This window comes from Lineus longissimus, chromosome 16, assembly GCF_910592395.1.
Source record: "Lineus longissimus chromosome 16, tnLinLong1.2, whole genome shotgun sequence".
Taxonomy (NCBI): Eukaryota; Metazoa; Nemertea; class Pilidiophora; order Heteronemertea; family Lineidae; genus Lineus; species Lineus longissimus.
Genome location: NC_088323.1, coordinates 1442906 through 1465052, shown reverse-complemented (window position 1 = coordinate 1465052; position 22147 = coordinate 1442906). Strand labels below are relative to the sequence as shown.

At 42.3% G+C, this 22147-nt stretch overlaps 3 protein-coding genes across 3 annotated transcripts in view; 2 read left to right on the top strand and 1 right to left on the bottom strand.

The window, feature by feature from the left end:
* Nucleotides 1-372: 372 nt before the first annotated feature.
* LOC135500413 (WAS/WASL-interacting protein family member 1-like) lies at nucleotides 373-3114 on the top strand. Its single transcript, XM_064791870.1, has 3 exons — nucleotides 373-1108; nucleotides 1394-2228; nucleotides 2549-3114. Exons 2-3 carry the CDS (start codon nucleotides 1526-1528, stop codon nucleotides 2641-2643), a joined length of 798 nt encoding a protein of 265 aa, XP_064647940.1. The 5' UTR covers nucleotides 373-1108; nucleotides 1394-1525; the 3' UTR covers nucleotides 2644-3114.
* An 873-nt stretch (nucleotides 3115-3987) lies between these two features.
* The window catches only part of LOC135500283 (calcitonin gene-related peptide type 1 receptor-like), a 75768-nt gene continuing 57608 nt past the window's right edge, over nucleotides 3988-22147 (top strand). Inside the window, exon 1 of the mRNA XM_064791637.1 lies at nucleotides 3988-4008. The gene's annotated coding sequence lies outside the window, so the exon portion shown is untranslated. The remainder of the gene's footprint in view (nucleotides 4009-22147) is intronic.
* LOC135500735 (uncharacterized) lies at nucleotides 4807-8794 on the bottom strand. Its single transcript, XM_064792372.1, has 2 exons — nucleotides 8597-8794; nucleotides 4807-7756 (listed from the first exon to the last, which is right to left on the bottom strand). The coding sequence occupies exon 2, from the start codon at nucleotides 7470-7472 to the stop codon at nucleotides 6729-6731; it is 744 nt and encodes a 247-aa protein (XP_064648442.1). The 5' UTR covers nucleotides 7473-7756; nucleotides 8597-8794; the 3' UTR covers nucleotides 4807-6728.

Here is a 22147-nt window from a genome sequence, read left to right as displayed (position 1 = left end):
CTTAAGGCTTCGTATCCATGACCAAAGACTGTTCTTCCTGTGAACTTGTGGTGTGTTTCCATGGTCAACATTGCTCGTTCCCTGCTTTAACCTTTGGGAACGTCCAATATGCCAAACAGAGAAGGTCACACGCAAACACGGAACGGGAAATAGCTGCACAAGTGAACAGCCTATTGGTAGGCAGCCTTAGATTCCTCCATGAATAAGGCAGATGGAAACCAACCTCGAATCTGTCTTCTGCTGTGGCGAAAGTGGTGAATGGGCGTAGCGCCCATTCACCTTTTTCCGAAAACGAGCAAGAGTTGACATTACCGACGGTATTGGCCAACCAGAAGCCTGTTTCTAAACCATGTATTGCCATGTTTTATTTTGCGCTCAACAAACATGATAGAAGTCTCCTGATTGGGCAGCGGACTGAAGGGCCAAATTATGGATGCTCCAGGAAAATGGAAAATGTTTCGGAGCAGTATAGGACAACGCATCGCCACGACTTCCATTCCTGCAAGGAGCCTGACAAGAAGGAGACCGGTGTCGACCTCTTGCTGAGTTTGTTTAGTCGTTCAATAAGAGCTAGAATTTCTATTGTCAGATGTAAACCAGATTACATGTGCCAAGCTGCTGACAGACTTCCATCTGCCAACTCGACGTTTGAAAAAATCAATATTGTTATAACATGCATGACAGGCCAATGCATTTTATAGGCCAAGTAGCTTCGATGGTGAAGTTGCATATCATGGATGTAGGCCTACTCTCACGAGGGCAGACACAACAGATAATCGACCTTTGTTGACAAATTCTAAGGATCTTTGACACTTGTTGACAATTCTTTATGATTTGGGATTTATGAATGAGAATTGCCTCATCCTTGAATGAAATATTCTCAGTTGCTGGTTGATCATGAACAGAACAAGGAAGGAGTATTTGCCTTGCGTGTCAGTCTAGTTTTGGAAATCGGATGACATCTTGCATTGATCATGCTTCAGACTGTAAGAAGCAGTTAATCTTGACTCTTGGATGTAGCATTGAAGAGGATATGATCGCACATGGACTACGCCATTCGTGATTGAATGACCTCAAAATATTTTTTGGCAAAGACGAAGCGGTATAGGTTCGTGTTTACTCTGAGATGTGTGTCACAGTCAGCGAAGCAACAACACCATGAAGGCGAAAGTCTGCACGGTGGTTTCGGAACTTCCGTTGTCATCTTAACGGAACAATCCAGTGCCCACTCTTTTAGTTGGACAGCCTATCGACGTGCTGCCAAAACGTTCCAGGATCTCGAGGTTTATAGTCGCTACACTATACCGTGAGGGAAGGATGAAGAACCGCTGATTATATCATAAAAGCAACCTCCTGACAACTTTGGTTTTATCAGATATTCATCTCTTTTCAGGAACAAAGAATCAAGTAAAGGGAATCCGCAGTCAAAGGGCACGTTCGGTGAGGTGAATTCGTGTCAATCACGGAGCAAACTGAAAGCTTTGTAAACTTGACAACTGATTGACGCTCTGCCCATTTCTTGATCATGAGTCGGCCAAACGTACCCGCGGCGCCAGCTCCACCACCGCTGACGAAACTGCGAGCGCTGGCCGCCGCCAGGGATTCAGCAGCCACTCAATCATCAGCTCCTCCATTACCAAACGGCACCAGCAGACCGCAGCTCCAGCACCAACTACCCCAGTCTATGCATCATACACAAAACACACAATTTGGTCCCCCGACATTGCCAACCGAGAAATATCGTTCCCAGTCAGTTAAGACAAAAGGTCCCCCGTCATTGCCACCAGGGAAACCCCGTGCACATTCCATGGAAGGTAAATACCAGGCTCCGCCTCCACCTCCTCCACAGAGAACGAAACCTGGAATCAAGCGGCAGGATCAGGATCGAAGGGATTCTGGAGCTCCTCCACCCCTTCCAGCGCGAAATGATCAACGCCCTGCGACCTTGGAACTGGGTAAAGGTCGTGCTATTTCCATTGATCAGGGTCAAGGTCGCCGCGGTCCGCCGCCATTGCCGCCACGTGACCGCGCCGTGTCTATGGACGAGAAACCAAGCTGTCAGCCGCTACAGATACGTGATAGGAAGTTGTCTGAACCAGCGAGGGGAGAACCACATGGTGCACCACCGCCTCTGCCAAACAGACCACTAAGAACAATTCCATCGGAACCTAGCCCTGCGTCCACAGGAAGTACCACATGTGTGGTTAACTGCATGACAGAACAATCACGTAAGTTCAAGTGTTTCAGTGTGATCCTAAACGGGTTTCCAGACTCGGTAGTGCAAGACACATGGGAAGATTTTATTCCAGGAGGGTACATTTACTTGTCAGCTAGATCTCTCCGGTTGCATTCGCATTAGTTCCGTCCGCTATGCTTTTGTGTCCACGATTAAGACTCTTTCCCACCTCGCCTTCAGCAGATCACTACTGGCTGTAGTGACACACTCAAAACTCAGTTCCAATGAGTCCTTCAAATCCAATAATCAGGTTGTGCGTTCTATGAATTATCAAGTTTCTTCAACTGATCTGATTATGTTGTTCCCTTTCAGTGAAATCACAAGCCATCTTCGAGGAACAGTTCATCTTTCCCCCAGTTATACAGTTCCCAGCACCGGAAGCTTTCGCGAAGTTTGCGAGGGTCTAACCACGCCAGGTGGAGAGGGAGAGTAGTGGTATACCACCGTAAATCAATCCGGGGTGGTTTGGACTCGGGTGCAACGTGTACATATGACCATTCTACCCATGACAGAACAGTGATCGTAAATTGATATAAGTTACCAAAATGTTCTTCAGCGAAGAGTACAGTGCCGTACCAGTATGTCAACTGTATCTTACATGATATCTATAAGGGTCTCAGCCGGCTGATCGCATAACAGTCGGAAAACTTAGGGAACGATTACCTCATTTTTTGCAGCCAAGACACTGCCTGCGACAGCAGCAAATGGTAGAACGTGGAATAGTTATGAACAACCATGACGACCGAAAAGAGATAGTGATAGTAGTTTGCGATAGTGCCATTATAATTGCCATTTAGTTGCTTTGATTTTCGTGAGGGATGATATTTAACGTGTTCTAAGTTGTAAAGTATTTTGGTTGAAATAAACTTGTTCGATGCAAATTGTTGCACACCAATTTCTTGTCACCATCGCCCTTCAATGGCATCTAGCAACTCGTCCATCAAGTCACAACCATTGACGATGGCATACCAGTATCTGGCTAGCTAGCTGTTCTCTGTTTTACGAAGTAGATTGGTCAATTCTCGATGCAACTTTTTGTTTGGATGGCCGTGATTGGTAACCTGTATTATAAACTGGTGTTTCGATTCCATTTACTGACTTGGCCCTTATCACAGAGCCAGTGGTATACACAGGATAGAGAATAGGTCACCAATTCACTCTGGTTACCGGTTGACTCTATCTGATGTCTTATGCAAGGGCCAGATGGCGACAACAGGTCTACTCTGCAACTGTGCCGACAATAGCAGATAAGCTGCTTCAGATCACTGACGCAGAAACAGAAAGAATGCTGGTCACCCTCTCTTCATATTGTCCTTATCTCGTCTCGCAACAGCCTCTCTCAAGAAGCAACCTTGCGCTATTCAATCTTACACCTCCATATTATTCCAAATAAAGAATTCAATGTTGTCTTTGTTGATGCGATATACCCGTTTCACTTGAAGTTGGATAAGGAGTTACGAAAATAAAATTGACGTCTTGGACAGAAATACCAGGCCAGAGGCTTTACAAAGAAGATGTAATATCTATTGAATAATCATTAGGCATAGGCTTAGGTTGAAGCAAAATCTACTGCGCGTATAAAAAAGGTATGGGATATCTAACAGGTTGCTCTCGATGTTCACGTCAGTATTCTCAAGCTGAACTCGTTGGGTTTCGTGATCACGTTTGCCGTTTCTTCAGTCCGACAGAAGGTTCGCGCAAATCGTAACTGGTTCAAACTGAAAGTCACAGCGGTACAAGCGTCATCGACCAGCAAACCACTTCCTTTTACGGTAAGTCTAACCCTGTAGCATGATCATATACTTGAGATTAAGTGCAAAGCAATCAAGCAGCGAAAGGTTTCACTTGATGAAACAGCTCTGATGGTATTTGGTAGTCTGCTCGCGTGAAACCAATCATTCGCTCGGTAGCCTTCGGGCTAATTTCTCAACTGGTCTTCAAGAGGCTGAGTGAATATTTTCCGTCCTTTAGTAATGGCTGTAGTTATCATTATAAATATAGCTGCTGATTTAGTCGAAGTTCAATAAGAGTACAGCATGATCTTTGCCCGACCCAGCTATGAGAGATTTGGCCCACAGACAACATCACTGCATGAATGTCATCCTCAAAGCAGAGGTTAGTTCTAAAGTGCCAAACTCGCTTTCCAAACACGCGATACGGTGATATTCTCCAAGTGTAAATAACAACTTTGGCCAAGTAACTATGATTCTGTGAGTGTAAATAACCACCGTGACTATAATCATGGGTATCTTTGTTACAATTCCGCCTCAAGCAGTCTGACTGCCATAGCAGCAAGTGTCACCAGGCTGCGGATACATTATCCTCTGTACACACCAAGTAATATGTCAGCAATTCGTGTCCCTCATTTGTTAATCAGTCGATCATTGGTGGGCCTTAGGCTATGTCTGGTCTTCTCGGGAGGACAGGAAGGCACATTTCATCATTTGACTTGAGTTTCTTGACGGCTATAGAATCGCTCATCAAGTGGCTGCACTACGGTTACTGATCATTGTCGTCCTGGCCGTGGTCCGTTACACTAAGAGAACACTTACGGGTTAAGATTCTTGACGTTATTTGACCTACTTATAATTTCTATACCTGGCAATGGAAAAGAAGAACACTACAACGCTTGATTTTCAAAGTGCAATTTAAGCCCAATCAGTTTTATCCATGACATCTTGGCATTCATCAATCAATCAATGCACGTCTCTTCTCAACACAACACCACTTTACTTATCATCTATCACACCACGGAATCAAATTTCACAACGTGAAGTTTTATTTTCTTGATTAAAGGTGCTCGAGTCATGATGGATAGAAGTCGTTGATGATAGATTACTCTGTATCGGATGACGATTTCGTTGAGAGTGAGACTATCGTAACATGTTTGGTCAAGGCGGTAGGCGTAGATTTATGGCGTCTTACCTAGCCGCAACATTGATTGGGGCCCCAGTAGGCCACTCCCTTCCACCACAAAATTGTCGGAAGGTGCGGCGTTCTACCTAACATCTCAAGTACTGGTACATAGCAGACTGTTGTATCCGTAAGTGCCAGTGAATGTTCCACCGGGGGAACAACTTTACCTCCTACCAGCCATCCACTCTTGTGCATGCACGACCCCATCCACTCTTGTGCATGCACGACCCCATCCACTCTTGTGCATGCACGACCCCATCCACTCTTGTGCATGCACGACCCCATCCACTCTTGTGCATGCACGACCCCATCCACTCATGCGCATGGACGGCCCAGGTGCACAGCTTCGATTAGATCAGGTGGCTACTTGATACCGTTTGCTCCACAATTTAAAACTCGGATAACCAACTGAGCAAGGTACCATTTTATGAAAGCCCAATTAAGGTTCAAGTGAAGGACGTGAAGGAGGTTGTTCAATTTCTGAGCTCTTTTGAAAATAACCACATTCGTTTCCCGGCAAATACATTTTTTTCAATCTTTCGCAGTAACAAGCTTCACGAGAATTTCAATCTTTTGCTTCTTTTTACAAGAGAGAAGCTTAGGAAGTTCCACCTGACGATCAACGCATTGTCATTGTGCACCTCTCCTCCACAGACCAACTGAAGGAGATATCACCAGCGTAGTGTCGCCTCGTCATTTTATCCTTAACTATACTTTAACCGGCCCTGCCCTTCGCATACTATCATATTTGGTCAGAGATATACAGGATAGATCTTGATATGTCATATGATACAGAGATGTTTGTACTGCACTCCTTGACTTGGCCCAACTTAGTATAAACCATCATGATTCCGCACCAATGTTCTTGACAATCTGTATCAAAAAGCAATGCAACACAATCTAATTGTGCTCATAATTGAAAGTCAATCCACCAAATTCGATTTAAACAACCTATTAGAAAGCTCTTTGAATTTCCATCAAACAGATAAGTTAATTTCGACAAGTAAATTAAGAATCTTTGGCGTGGCATTGTCAAGTTCTCGTTACTTTGGCTGTTAAATGGATTGAGTCTCAGAAGTTAAGATAATGGAAGAATGAGTACTGATCATACTCGCTGACAAGGTGGTAAACATCTTGGAGGAAGGTGAATAAACACGGAAGTTTCACGAAGAACATTTTGAACATTTGAAAAGTTTTGAGGCTCTCGGTTCATGCAGCATGGGCAATTGTTCTGTGATCATCGTGGACACGTTCTCTCCATGTTCGCTGGACATCAATCTTGCTTTCATGACAAGATCAGCGGTTGTTCGGATCATTTCTGCAACTCCATCTTGGTGCAGACATTGTCTCAAGAGCGTTTGATACCTGTTCGCAGAGTAGTTGGCGATATCGAAATATTACTAACTTCATTCATAAGTCTGTTCATTTCTTTTTACATACAGCATCATTGATATTTGATTAGCTGCTCTGAACTAAAAATACTTATACATTTTGATTATTCAATGTTTGGTTCGACCTCGAGCAGTTTGTTTTCCCTCATGGTGGCAGGCCATTCGATCCGAGGTGCCCACACATTTCATATTCCAAAAGCAAGAGAGTCCACAAACTCAGGCTGCAAGAAACCAACCACCAAAATATAGCATCGCCGCGGCTCAAACCGAACGGCTGGGGAACCTCCAAATGGCCGGTCAAGAGAGAGGATCAGCAGAGCTGGCTTGCTGGCAACAACGGGGCCGGGCTGTGCCGTGCTTGTCACGGGCCAGTCGTAGTATCTCCCATCACCGTGAGAGAACTTGACCCGCTTCTTCTGGTACTCATCCAAGTAGAATTGCAGCTGAAACCCCTGGGTATGGAGGACTCCTACACTGGAACAGTACGTGCCCTCCGGTACGTATTTCCGCTCATAAACATGGTTGAATCCGAAGATCTCTTCGACACTCCCGCGAGAGTAGCGGTTGATGATGTCATAGAAGTGGTACTGGAACATTTCCGGGATCGTGACGTCTAAAAAACTTGCTTTGTCAACATACAGATCGTCGACACCGTGCGGTAGCGGCGTCATGAGCCCGGGGGAGAAACCAGCCAGGTGCTTCACCCTGTACCGATAGCTCCGGCTAACCTTCATATCATTCCCGATCCATCCCCACTGACTGCCGTCTTCCTTGGCTTGGTAGATCAGCCGGTAGATTCTTTTAGTATCCTTCTCGTCGATTCCGAGGTACTGGAAGCCATTGCCTACCTCTGACTTTGCTATTATTTTCAAAGTTATAAACGTCCCTAATCCAACTTCTCCGAGGTATCTATCGAAATGATGCGTCATTTTGATTAAATGTATTTGTTGAGCTCCGTATTTAATGGGAATGGGCAGTTAAGTCGATTGCTCTAGTACACCAATCGAGAGAAAGGAAGACCTGGTCGCACACGCAAGTGCAGTGTCATCAAAGTATTGCACGATCCGTTCTTGAAGGTTGCTGTTCGTTCAGTATTGAGGCTTTGCTGATCGCGAAATGATCTACCCCACTTGCTACGAATGGTTATGAACAGTCATAATCGTTCCATAATAACAGTGATTATGAGTTTTAGTATCGGCTACCCTTCGACGACCTGCAAAAGAAGAAGTACCTTATCACTATGTTTATATCTCGTTTTTCCCCGCCAGGCCATTTTAAAACGAACAAATACGAACTGGTGGGTGTGGCATGTTAGTCCCTGGATGCCCCCATCGCCTCACACCAACCACTACCCCTACTACATGTATGCTGCGTATTCTGATTTGTTTTAAGAAACAGCTCTGCAGCCGTGCTTGTAACTGATGATCAGTAAGTTCAACAGTTCTACCAACAATTTAATCTATTTGCGGTCTTTAATCATTGATAGGCTTTAACCGACTTTTTACCTCTCTTGGTAACAATCCTGATTTTATTGATCACGAAGATGTCACTTTAGTATGCCATGAATTAGCCTCTTCCTTCGTAACGCAATACCCATAGGTAACGGATATTATATTTATGAACCAAGTGGCCGTAAATATGTATGGCCTGGCATATTCATTAAGGTTCTCTGGGGTGCACTTTCTCAGGAATGCGCATTTCATTACCCATGAACCAATAGCCCCGATAGAGGAATACCAGGGCACGGGATGGACTGGGATGTCCCTCCGATTACTACGGAATGTCCCGAAGAAGGCTTGGCCAACATAAGTGATATTTGGCATCACACTTTATGAACCTGGTATAGGTGGTCACACTTATAGTGACAACTGGAGTAGGCCAAAGATTCCTTCTCAAAGGCAACAGGAGATTCATGTCCCAGCTGCTACATGACCAACAGGTGGGCAACAAACATGAGTTAAGAAGTCTGAGGAAGAAATTGGTAAATTCGATTTTGGGTTCTCTCTCATTAGCCGGATGAGGAATGTTATATTTGATATTGAAAACAGCTTACCGTTTTGCTCTCGATATTGCTCCTCTCCAGTTGACCAATTGTTTGACTTGTAATATTCTGTTAGGAATGAAACCAGGCAATACTTATATCTATGCCAAACGTGCTACATTGATATAAGATTTAGTATTGTTAAGCTCTCTCACTTTCAAAATGACAGAGAAAGTGATTTAAAGCCATTTCGACAGGGCCATTCTAAGCCAATCCCGTTATATACCACCGTGAGGTCACCAGTCAACAAATGCACAATTCATGAATTGTGGCATTGCCTTCTCGAACTTGTTTTCATGAAGTACATTGTATCTGTGATCTGCAATTCAACAGCTTTCTGTAAGTGATCTTCTTATTGGTATGCATTGGACATAGTGTTACTTTGTGGTATTTGATATATCGTAGAGCACTTGTCGTTATAAGTCATTTTTGGGCAGGGTGTATGAAAAAAAAGTTGGCGAGGTTTTGAAAAGGGCTGTCGTGCTCCAAGAATGAAGTTGATGATTGAGGAATTGCACTTCACATTCTTGACCTTACTTAACATGGCAGCCTTGACTACTGGTTAGACTTTATGTAGACAACGATGGCCGATGTCAAAAGAAAGTTTGCCCAAAGATCAAAGATGTCCACGGGACAATGATTCCATTGAATGCATTGAACTAAGTTCACTGGTCTCTTTATCCATCTGGGAAAACACGAAGTCGGGTACTTTTGCCGTGGGGCAAGGTTACTCCGTCATATTACCAGTAAGGTCGCTTACGCATCTCCCGTGACCATTAATGCTATCTTATGGTCAGCGACTACTTCATCTTTATCTGCAAGTTTATGCCACCTACACCAGGCTGATATCAGGCTTGGACCGATTTACGACCAAGTAAATTCCTTGCCTCAGCATCCACCGCGTTGATAAAGGCATCTTTATAGTTCGTCATTTCCAAAATAGCGTCAAGCACGCAATAACGCGAACCATAAAGGATAAGAGGTTATTTTAGCAAGGAATGGCAGTTTCGAGTGCCGTGTTTGCCGAGTTAGTTAGTGAATCTGAGAGCCTGTGTCGTTTAAGTCTTTGAAGGGAGCGCGGTCCGGTTGGTGGGTGTTGACCGTAGTATTTGAGAGTTCATGATGAGACCCGATAGTCCTTTCGCAGCATTTCGTCGCCATTCCCATCAATTCCTTCAACAGCCTCTTTCAAAATACATGTATTTGTTGTCGGATTCCTCCCTCCACCATCTGACAACATGATACTGTGACAAGATAGTGAAGGCGACTCTCTCTGATACCGTACGTTTGTTTCCTCCAGGGATCTGGTTTTCTTCTTCCTTACATGACAATCAGTACATCATTTGTATGTAGAGCTAGTAGGCCCTCAGCTGATTCATTCGGTAACGATCACTTTGCCTGAAATGACATCTTTTTGAGTGGTGTTCCTCGCGGCTCCGTCTTCTTGCCTTCCAAGGTTCGGTCACAGAGTACCCATGGTCTTTACTAATACGGGATGAACAAAGCCTTCCGGTGCAAATTCACAAAATTCACCGTGTCTGATATCTGAAAGATGAAAGGAAGACCTGTGTTTTTACCGCCATCATCCAAGAAATGAGTTACCAGTTTATTGTGTATCAAGGCCACATTATCTAAAGGTAATGCACCTGAAGTTTTTACATTAGGAATGTGTTAAGATTATTTCCCTGTTGGATTTCTTCAGTAGGAGAAAATAACCTTTGAAATTCAATAATGCGAAAAATGCTTCTACCGGTTTCCACTGAGGAAGCGTGCGAGTGTCCATTGTCAAACATTGGAGACGCATCTCCGATCCGGTGCATTAAGAATCTTCTCTTCGTACTCAACAGATTCAGCCATATTTTCCAAGGCATTACCATCTAAAGTTGTTAATAGGTTTCCTATTACGACCCTACACCTTTTTGCAACTGCGGAATTCTCTGCAGTATTGATGGTGGCCGGCGTAACAGTTTTAAATGTCCCTCATGGAAAAAGTTTCTTTTCCCAGTGTATGGCGACGGATGATGACCCAGTGGGAGCCAAATCTATCAAAACCTCGAAATAAAACGCTCTATTCCAGGGCATATTTTCCTATCACCAGTGACGGAGTTTGAAGATTAAAGGCGCATGATAGAATCACACTGTCCCCCGGACATACTTTCATCTTCTAGTGACGGTGTTTGTAGAGAGGACGAAGTCTGTCAACATCCAAGTTTCAAGTTTTAGGTTAGACATCAACAAGAACTTACGACCGAAAGGCCATTTCCCCGGAGGATGTTGATGTACCATCCAGTAACACCCTTTTGAAGGCATCGTTGGGCTCCATCTTGAAATGCCATTAAGCTGGCCATAATGTGGTTATTCGATGAGATTTATCAAAGAAAACCTCGAGTTACTCGGAAGAACTTAATTCGTAAGCAGAAAGAAGAACATTGCCACATGTATGCGGCCTCAATGTTCACGATATGGCCGCAAGACTTCAGATGTTGAAAGGAGACTGTATACAGGAAAGAGGCAGAGGATGTTTAAGGGACATCATGATGAAACAGAAGAAGAAAGGTGGCAAGATTCAATCACATCACAATTTTATTGTTTTACACGGAATATCGTACAAATACAAATACTAAGAAAATATCTATTCTTTTCAAGTGAAAACACCAATTTTTAACAGAAATAGCTCGACGACGTCAGATTCATCACAGATGCAGAAGTTAGGAAAACATATCCTGCTTGATAATGTGGGATCACTCACATAATGTAATATAAGAGTGGTATCAATAATAAATAAATATTGCTCTTTACATATTCTTGGCAATATTAACGTACAACATGTTCTCAGACAAAACTTTCCGTCATAGAACATTATTTGATGGCCCAAGGTAAAATCTATGACGGCACAAACACCCCCGTGTTCGTCGGATCCCCATCATCGACGATGGGCTATCATAGATTCCCCAATTGGCCTGTGGTAGATTCTATACAGTATTCCTATTATCCCATCTTAGTGCATGTAATCATCGAAATATAACACATGATATAATCCACTGTTCGTAGAATCCAAAACTTCACTGTGGACAAAAAACAAAGGGCATCACAAACATACCCTGCAATAGGCCTACAGATATGGAGAACAGTCCAACGGTTCATATTATCAATGGGTTCTTCTCCTTGGGTGTGCAGCCTCGTACTGTCAACATTGTGCATAGGGATAGTCCAAAAACGTGATCGTGTCTATTTTGATCGTTTCCCCCAAAATAGTTTCTTGAACCGTCCTCAATACAATAGACCCCGACGCCTCAAGTTTGTTTTGGTCTTCTGGGTCGCTTGGTCTCATTGTTCGTACTATTGTTCGGGCCTATTCATACACAACATCAACGTTCGATAGCCAAAACAAAAGCCGTATCACGGGGCATGTGCTAAGTTGTTCATACGGGCGTTGTATGTAATAACTTCGTTTCTTCGTCATGTCAGTGTCCATCATACTTTCTCTCCCTCCTCACTCCGTAGCCAGGTAATCGTTGTGTCCTCATTCAAGACGACTCAGGTGGGCGTATCTCTTTCTTTCGACCACTGTAAGATCAAGGATCTATGAAAAGCGCCACGACGAATCCAACAAGATGAATGACAAACCACATTCTCAAGATTATTCCTTCTTCACAACACCTGAATCCTTTCCAACCCTCCTCCGCTTTTGCCTTACTCGGTCCGTGTCTTTCGGTTCTGTTTTGTTTTCCAATGCAGCCGACCTACGCATTGCAAGCTCCTCAATCACACCTCCGATCAGGGACAATACTATTGCCACCACACCTATGGACCCGACCACTACGTTGGCAACAGTGACTTGAGTCAAGTTTTCCCAGTAGAGAACCATTTTCGATTTGAGTCCAAATGGGATTAAAATGCACGTTTGAAATTCGCAAAAGTCACGCAAGTCCCGGAGACCTTGTGCAGCACTCCAGTGCTTAGTTGAAATGAGCTGACAGTAAAATCGACCGGTTCACAGCTGGACGTTGTGGGCTTGAAGGCAGGTTCATGTATGTTGAAGCACTGTTGGTATATTAGCTGTGTTTTCGTATTGTGACCAGTTATGCCAATTAACTTATACATGCATATAGGACGTGGTTCACTTACGCTATGTATGCTAATCCTGTCCGTCCACCTTACGTAAAGGTCGGCTTATTTTGCGGGGTCTGATTATGTTGTTTGTAATGTCTGATCCCTGCGTTAAATGAGGTATTGTTCCTTTTGTCCACACCCCTGCGGAATGCACAGCGTGCAGTTCGCGATCGCCCGGGCATGACTCTCGTTTTGGGTGCGAGATACGTCCCTTGTTACATCTGTCGTTGGTCCCCATATTTGAGTCAAAGTCGTCGGTGTTTAGAACAGATGGGTTGGGTTATATCTCGGGTCAAACCCAAAGGTTTTTCACTAGAAAACGCCCTTTCTGATAAAAAAGAGTGAAATAAATACTTTAAGCAACACGAGAAAACCTTTAGTTCTTTAGTTATGGCACCATATCGCTCTCCCGCTGCGAACTACAAAACACAATAAGCCCATGTCGCAGTCCCCGGTGAAAATTGTGCCATCTCGATGCCGCTGTTCTACCTCTTGTCATTCTGTTCACTGGCCTCTGCCTTTCGCCGAGCTCTGTCTTCAAGAACTACCCCAACCAGAGACAAAACAATACTCGTCGCCATTATAGTCCCAGCTATGATGTTCGCCACGCTCAACTCCATGATATTCTCCCAGTAAAGCAAAGTCATCTTGAAAAGGTTATACTTCCAAAAGATGAAATCACATGAAAATATCCGTTTTAATGTGTCCGAAGTCGAAATCACTTGACGATGTGTCTGATACACGTGAAATGAGCCACTACTCTGAACAAGACTCTCGATATGATAAAGGCCTCACTGTTAGACACGCGAACATGTATGTATATGGATCCTCTCGTGCATTAACACACCCTTCGGCTCTATCACATAGAATATCATAGATAATAAAAGCTAATCTCAATGCCGATATCTTCACGAGCGAACTTGTTCGTGCCGATTCAAGGCACACATGGCGACATTTCTTTGTGTCATGACAACGCGATCAGAAGGATGACCCAATTTAGACGAAGTCTCATAAATCAGTACAGGACAAGTTCTGCCTGGCTAACCCTATTGATGATTTTGATATTTGCCCAAAGTTTTGGCCAGCCGGTGTGAAGGAAGTGTTATTCCTATGAATAGGATGTCCTAGCGGCAGAAGCAATATATCTATTAAGTAGAGTTATGGTCCATTATACTTTGACCACAGACATGACGGAAATCCGGATATTCCAATTGGCGTAGAAAATCAATGGAATGGTCGATTTTGAAATATTTTGCGACTTTTTTAGTTAAAAATAACCCTTCAGAAAAACAAAATGAATTGAAATACAGTAATTATCAATTATCAATTTCATATTTTTCACTGAACTCAGCGAATATCTAAAAAGGTATATCATGAAAAATATAAAACGGTTGAAACTATTTTGACGACGTCGCTCGATCGTCTTATACAAGTCAGCGATATGCGAATCGTTTTCCTAGATTCTACGGTAAGAGATCAGAAGGTAAAAGCTCACCCCAGCGATGACTTAACGATAATGGATTGTTCCGAAATAAGCAAATAGAATTCAATATGTGATTATCTCTTCAGTAGTTTGATGAGATTTTTATGTCTTTTTGACGACGTGAGAAAAGAGAAATTTGTGTATACTGTCGCACAGGTGTGAGCGCTGACGCATTAAAGCTGTTTTTTTTTCGTTACAAATTCATTAGTTCTTTTGACTGTTGCACCTAGCGCAGGCGTTGTCCAGGGCAAGACACAGAGTGGGGTAAAAGTCGTTTGCGTCCAACACCTATAATATCCCAATCAGAAGTTGAGTTAAACAACATTGTTTTCGATACTTATTTATCATCAAACTGTTGAAAGTTTATTTGAAACACTCATGGCCAATCAGGAACTGTAGGCGAAGGGTTTGCCCTCAATGGTGGGTTTCCCACTGAAATCAGCTCTTGTCACCACCATGCTATGTTTAAGAACGGGGCTGCCCTTTGGTATAATGCTACGATGTATTCATGAAATGTTGTGCTTGGTAGTGTGCGCTAAGTTAACTAAACACACACGATTCGGTTTTAAGTAAATGCTAACACGAAACTCTAACGAGTAAACGCAAGTCGAACTGTTACGTGTTGATATATTTGTACAGGGGCTTGCGAACATTAGGTAAATGAAAATGGGAAAACTATTTTCAAGTAGACGAGGAAAAGTAATGCATTTTCAACATGACTTCTACAGTTACTTTGTCCAGTAAAGATGGTACACAACAATTCGTTGTTCCATCATAAGCAGAAACTAGAATGTAGTATATCGTGTACATGGCCTGCTTTTCTGTCGCCTTCAAGTTGGAATGATATCAGAATCCGAAACACTTTTTCTTGCTAGACTGACCAGTGTTTGTTCGTTCTATATGCATACTAAGTACGTGGTTGTCGACCTTCTAAGGTTGGAGCATGTGAAAACATTTCAAATCTGCTTGGTCAGCATCAAGTGTACACTCATGTACTACGATACGTACTGATTTTAAGCTCACGTTGACTTGAGACACATGGTAAAAGCTCCCCGGAAAAGGTAAACGAAGGTTTCAACAGGCGCTTTCTTACATCACCGAGCAGGATTCGTTATAAATATTTAAAACATTAACTCGGCGCTCATTTCAGAAAGTGAGGACTTACATGGAGGAATATCTGATACCAGCCCTAGGGTTTCTAACCTTTCTCTTGGAATATTTGGTGTGACTTATTTTTTGCAGTAGTTGAAATCTGTTGCTAACTGATGCTGAAAGCGCTGTTGTTACCCGTCATCATTGTGGTAGGTCCGCATTTTAATTTGTTTTAACATTTTAACATAAGTCTGTTAGGCACCTTTGAAGACATCGGAAATCTCAAGCATTAGCCTTACGAGCCCAATTTCGATATTTTCGACAATTTCGATATTTTGCCCTGTCAGAGTTTAGACATCTTTTCAGTCAAACATTGTCTTCTAAATCTTTTCAAATCTATCAAGTGTCAGTAGCTCGGGCGCCTTCATATTCTTCTTTGAATGTCGCTTCCTAAGGTCACGGTTAGAACATTAGTGGTAGCCTGCTCCAACACATTCAACAGCCAAGTCTCACCAACACTGCTAGTTGGGAAGCTATATGCCAATAAAAGCGTAGAATTTGATAGCATCGACAGAACTGGAGAAGGTCACCATAACCTTTGTATGAGATATTTAACCGACGTTACCATAGATATTTGCCAGCCCTAACGGCATCTACATCCTCTATGTTCTCTCTCAAGAGGAATTTTAAAATCACGCCTTTAATGTGTCGTGATATTTGGCGTTTTGAAGTACACACGTACTGTTGACTATCTCTATAGTCGGCTTCATAGCTTAATGTCACAGCCTTTCTTGGCCGCTGTACAAAAACTACTGGGTGGATTTCTCCAGAGTTAGATTGTTCTTAATTTCTTGGGTATTTTTTGGGTTGGCATTTCTTTGGTTGATTTTGCATACTTTTCTTTTCTTCAAACCTTCCACTAGATTTCGTCAAACAAACACTTTAAGCCATTAAAATAGCGTTCTCACAAAATCTTACTGAAACCAATTACAAAGTCTTAAAGGCCTGATGAGGCACGATAATAGACCTTTTGAAAAGGAAAACAAACTTTCATTACCGGTCTCAATCGACCTAATAAACTATTCTTATGTTGGTTTTTTTCAACCTGTTGGTCAGCACTCCATGGCGTAATGGTATGAAAATCGTCACATACGTCACTGTTATACGTTAAGTCGTCATCGATCCGCATCCTGTCAGGTCACGTGATGCCAGGTTACGGACGCCACCGTATCGTATAAGCTCCCCAGAGGTGAGCTAAAAATCCAGCTTTCAACCTGACATGGAAAGGCATGTTTGAATTAGGGACGGTTCTCTTTGCATAAGTGGTAAATATTGGTTCATTTCAACAGAAACATTCATTCTACTTATAGGTATTTGCCCTCTTACGACTAAACATATTTTAGCTCTTGTTGAGTCACGGAATTCTATATATCGTGGTTGACAGGCATGACAGGTTAGGCCAATAGTTTGCTTTTTGGAGGGGCAAAATACCTCTTATGTTCTCCCGCAGTCTAAATGTCGGTTACAATCTTGAAAAAAGCTTGTCGGCAGAAAGCTTGCCGACGTAAAGACATGAAAGACGGATGTATCCTTGAAATCATAAATCATACTCAAATTGATGACATTCTCGATGATAAATGGTATTTTTGACTTTATCTATTTTTCCCATGTCTTTTTCATACTCATCGTCTAATTTCGCAATTTGACCTGAACCATAATACGCAGATAAGACACATTACAGGGGCAACACCGTCCAATCACCTGCACAAATTAATGACGTGATACTCAATTCCCAATGACGTTTTTTACTGCTTCAACATGTCTGACAAATCAGAGTTAGTTATCCTCCAGTGAGCTATAATCCAGTGATAAGACGGTCATTACACCCGGCCATGATACTTTCAAATTAGCCGTTTGATGAGCTGTTGTATGCAGAAGACAAAGCAGAAAGCTCAGGCGTGATATTCTGCTTAAAAAATAATGAATATTTTACGTTTGGGTTTTAAAATGTCGAGACAGTAGGGGTACTAACTTGAGTTACGACATTTGTAATGAAGAAATGTGTCAGCAACATGCCATTATCTACTGTGAGAGTTCTTCTGAAGTTGCGTTAACGGCCAATATAGTTACCATTTCAACGAGAAATAGTGGTGTGCTCTAATGGTCCAACCCTTTAACATTCACGTATTTTTCTGAGTCCTTTCGTTCTGCAATTGTGCGCGGTCAATACTGTCTGCTCTCTGAGTAAATGAACAAATTACACATAGCATACCTTGTCGACTGGGCCACTGTGCAAAGCTTGATAACTCTATCGATTACTTGTCAATCCTCCTACTAATGGTATCTATACTTGGATGGGTGGTAATAGCCTCAGTCAATTTCACCAACTTGAACAGTTAGCGGAAGAAAACCCCTTGAGTCAGTCGCTATACTAGTTACCACGAAGGGTGTAATCAGCCTCGGGTAACGTTCTATACCACGGGGGGGGGGGGGGGGGGTATTAATTTCAACAGCATTTTGTAGGACGAAATTAATTTCTATATAAGAATTGATAGTTAGGCGAGTTAGATCAGCTCTACTGGAGCTGATATTTTGGCAGTGGGGTTTCCAAAAGCATCGTTGGGCCTGGTTGTTCAAGGCAAGTTTTGGTGTTAACTTAACTTGGGGTAATATGCTTCCGTAAAGTCTATTAGACTTAACACCTAGTTACTTTGGTGTTGATAGAAGAACAATGAGATATGTGGAACCTTGAAAAGTCATGAAAGTCGATATCGTCGATGAATTCAATTCTTGACGAGGTACACTTTCCGAACAGACTCTAGAGCTGGCAACCTATCTCGGACGTCTTGCGGACATCCGTGTTGCCAATCAAAAGATTGCGAGGTGATCTCTTCTTTCAGATTGATTATATATCAGCCGGCTTATTCACTTGGCTGACTCTTTTTGTTAGTAATATATTTTTTTCTGTATAAATATAGCCACAACAATACTTTTTACATGAAAATAGCGGCAATGATGCTGTTAGTAATGTGACCACGTGCGATGTATGTTTTAGGGTATACTTTACGCATCCTGTTTTGGAGATCTCGTGATCTCAGAGATTCCTGAGCAACCTCTGGTGAATTTGAGATAAGATTGATTTTTATCAAATGGTTGATTTTACTAGAGCAGTTAAGCTAAAAATCTAGGCGATTTGCCGCCTGAGATTGCTATTTTTGCATTTGGAATTAGCCGTAACGGTTGACCGTGGCGGTTTCTCGCTGTAATTGAATCAGTCCTGGGTGGCACTATTTACAGCCCCCAGCATTAGTCAGTAAATCGACCAACGACCGAGATGAAATGAAATTTTAGTTATATCTACCTCGACTGGATATATTGACAGATTTTATTGATTGCAATTGTGAGCTGAATTTCGTAATGTGATACCACGGTAAGGGAGTGAAGATATGGGAGTTCATGATTGTCAGGCCCCAATGACCATTAATCTAGGAAAAAGTCATATCGAAATTGGATCAGTAAATGTCGGTATCGTTATTGGCATCTGAAGTCTCCCAGCCGTATCTTTGATTGGTTCGTCAGTGTCGGATACAGAGCCTATCGGACATGTTGAACCGTTATATCACACCACAGTCGATGCACATTATATATAATTCAAACCGAAATTGACGATTGTATCACTAGTAGTCTATAAACTTTGCTTAAGTCAGATTCGTAGGAAAAGCTACTTATCTCTAAAAAGGCAAATGCAAGCGGATGAAACAACTGATTCGTCTTGTTTAAAGTGCTCATCAAACGTATCATCTATAATTGAGATCATATCTATTTAGAAATCACATTCTGTTATCAAGTTGAGAGCTTTGCGATCCTGAAATATTGATTCTGAGTTTTAAATTCTATCAGAATCATTTATCGTTTATACCTAAATCAAACTTGGACATGGACTGTGAAGAGAATCGAATTCGATTAAAAGCGAGCGAAAGCATATTCTATTTCATATCATAAATTGTCTCGACACGCCATTCTCATGTACTCTTACGGTGCATATCTCTTAATAGCGTTATACATTTCAGATTTTCGCGGTTGATTTGGCCTCAACAGTCCGTTAATTTCTAAACCGGGCGATGTTGTTTTATAGCAGCTTGTTCATAGTCTTGTACAGTGTGTCTCAGAATAGCAATGATTTCGCTGAAAGACTACAGGCTTATGACTGATTTCATCACATTATCCAACGCATGCAACAGCAGCCTTATTTGTGAAAGGATTTATGAAAGGATTGATATCGAAGCAACCCCACATTGCCAACAAAGCGATCTATTCATTATAAAATCGTCTTTGTAGTACATTATGATGATTGCTTTGTTGTACAAATAGTCATTTTGACATTTTTCTTTCTTCAAGTAAATACCAAAATGTCATCTCTTTGTGTGATGTTTTAAAAACGTGTTCAAAGAATAACAGCATACTGTCACATCTTATGGTAACATGTGAATGCAGACTGCTAATAATAGTATTTCAGATGCAGCATTACATGTACTTAGTTAACGCTGCCGCATTACTTTGAAACCCATTCACCAAGCGGCTATGTCACGGCCATCTGTAGTCCTAGACTGTTTGGGTTCCTGTGTACGGTCATCGAGGCAGAACTTATCCAATGAGACAGCTAAACATCGTTGTCGGTTGTGGTTCTTCGCAGGTAGTTTAAAAAAAATCAAACTTCGCGCCAAGTTGAGCCTGTTAAGGTTGTTGGTTTGACTACTTTATAAGATGTCACGCAGTCTATTCATTCTTCAATCATGTTTTGATCATGTTGTGACTATTCTGCAAAGTCTAACAAATCTATTTTTCAAAGTGACTACCTAAATTTCATACCGTGTTGTTCAACGGTTATGCCACATGAGACGCGTAAGCTCCACAATATGGGAATAGCCGATAAAAAAACCTCACACCCTCCTTCTGAGGAATGGTAATCCTTCTCAATGACTTCTAGCATGGGATGTTCGCTGACTTTATAATCATTTTTCCTTAAGCTTCTGACAAATCGGATGATAAATGTCTAGAAGTCATTAGGAATGGCATCTGTATCATTCCAGGAGTCTTAAACTATGCGATGGCCAATTAATTGTGGCAGCAATAGCAGAAGTGAAAGACTGAGTGGGAAACGAGTGTGCCATTGATCGCAAGATAGTGTCTCGATGAAGTGTTCAGTCTGATTGGAAAATGCCATGGATGAGTCGAACTATAGATGCTTCAACAGGAATTTGCAAAAAGTGATGTCAGAATGAAATCACTGTTTTGTCCAGAGGCATCGAATCTCAAGCTACCATTTCTAACGCAATGTACTCTTTGAATGCCATGGAGACAAAGTACCTATCAATCCATATATCTGTAAGCAGCACTCGATCATGCCATTTTCCGTCCTGTCCCCATTTTCAAAATGGCCAACTGTACTCTAACGCTTTGAGGTCAATTGAATAAATGAGGGAGAAAACCATTGCCTGGCAGGAAAATGGTACATACATCAACAAGTAATTGTTAATTCATGAATTTTGTTACGTTTCAATAATTTCTTGGTTCATTAAGATTCGTTATCATGTATAATGGGATCCCATGGCCAGTGCTGAGATTCAGGAAGAGGGGAGTAAACAGAATAATGGCCTGAATATGCGTTGGCTTATCGGGCCAGGGCTGATTGATTCCTCCTTGCTCGGGTGTATTTACCCGATAAGGACAGTACTTAGCGGACTAAACTCTCGGGAAGTGGATTTGAATTTAAGTGACGACATGAGGCCAGAAGATCATCAATGGCAACCACCTATCCCATGCAGACGTCGGAAATGCAGTTCTTGGATAAAATGTTAAACACACTGGTGAAGTCATAGTGCGTTATAGTCATAGTGCGTTCTTTTCCCCAGAGTGTTTCTGTAGAAGACAAAGATAGAGGCTAGGGCCCGCTGTAAGTGCTTATTGCATTTCCCCCTTTACTTCATCATCGAGAGGCGGCCTTAGCTTAGACGACCAAGCAAACCCAAAGTTGGGACAATCATTTCGTCTCAATCTTGAACAGCTTATGAGAAAAACAATCAGCTAATCTCACACAATAAAGCTTCCCTCGGTACTTTCATCATTGCGATAACATTGACCACAGTCCACAATTGATCATCTAGGCAAAGCAATCACGAAGTTCAAAGCCTGGAAATTTGTTTTTATCTTAGATTGAAATTCTCCCTAAGCAAAGACATCCAAGAACATACTGACTGTATGAGTCTGAGTCTCCGAAACCTTTGCTAAACATGATAGATAGATAGCTAGATAGATGTAAGGGAAACTCTAATGAGAAAATGATGCGAAGAGGAGACAGACAGTGTGGCATCGTCGTCAAATGATGAAGCGGTACGACAGTGTGTAACGTGCAAAAAACCTGCTTCTTGACCAGTCAGACGTTCTGTTGAACATATCTTCACTGCCATTGTGAGTGCGAAGTGTTTGTGTTCTTGTTGTTGTCCATGTAACGCGGTAGTAGACGTGCATTGCTTTAGTTATTAGGGGTCTGATGCGACCTCATTGCAGAGAGAAAGTAGAATTGGTCGATTATCTCAGAGATAACACCGACATGACCAGAATGTTGCCATGCACTATTACCAAAAAGCTGCCTAGGGATTGAACCTTCGTGACTTCGAATGAAGTGGGCTTCGTTCATTTCTTCATCGCCTTCCTAATTCGTCGCCATGTGGTCGCCTGTTTCCACACAGCAGAACAGCGCTATGGGGTGTCTCAAATATGAAACACACAACTAAGAAGCAGATGTCTGGTCCGTGTATTCGGTTCCATGATTTTGGTAACAGCGGGTTCGCAGGTATTTTGGCAAAAATACACTT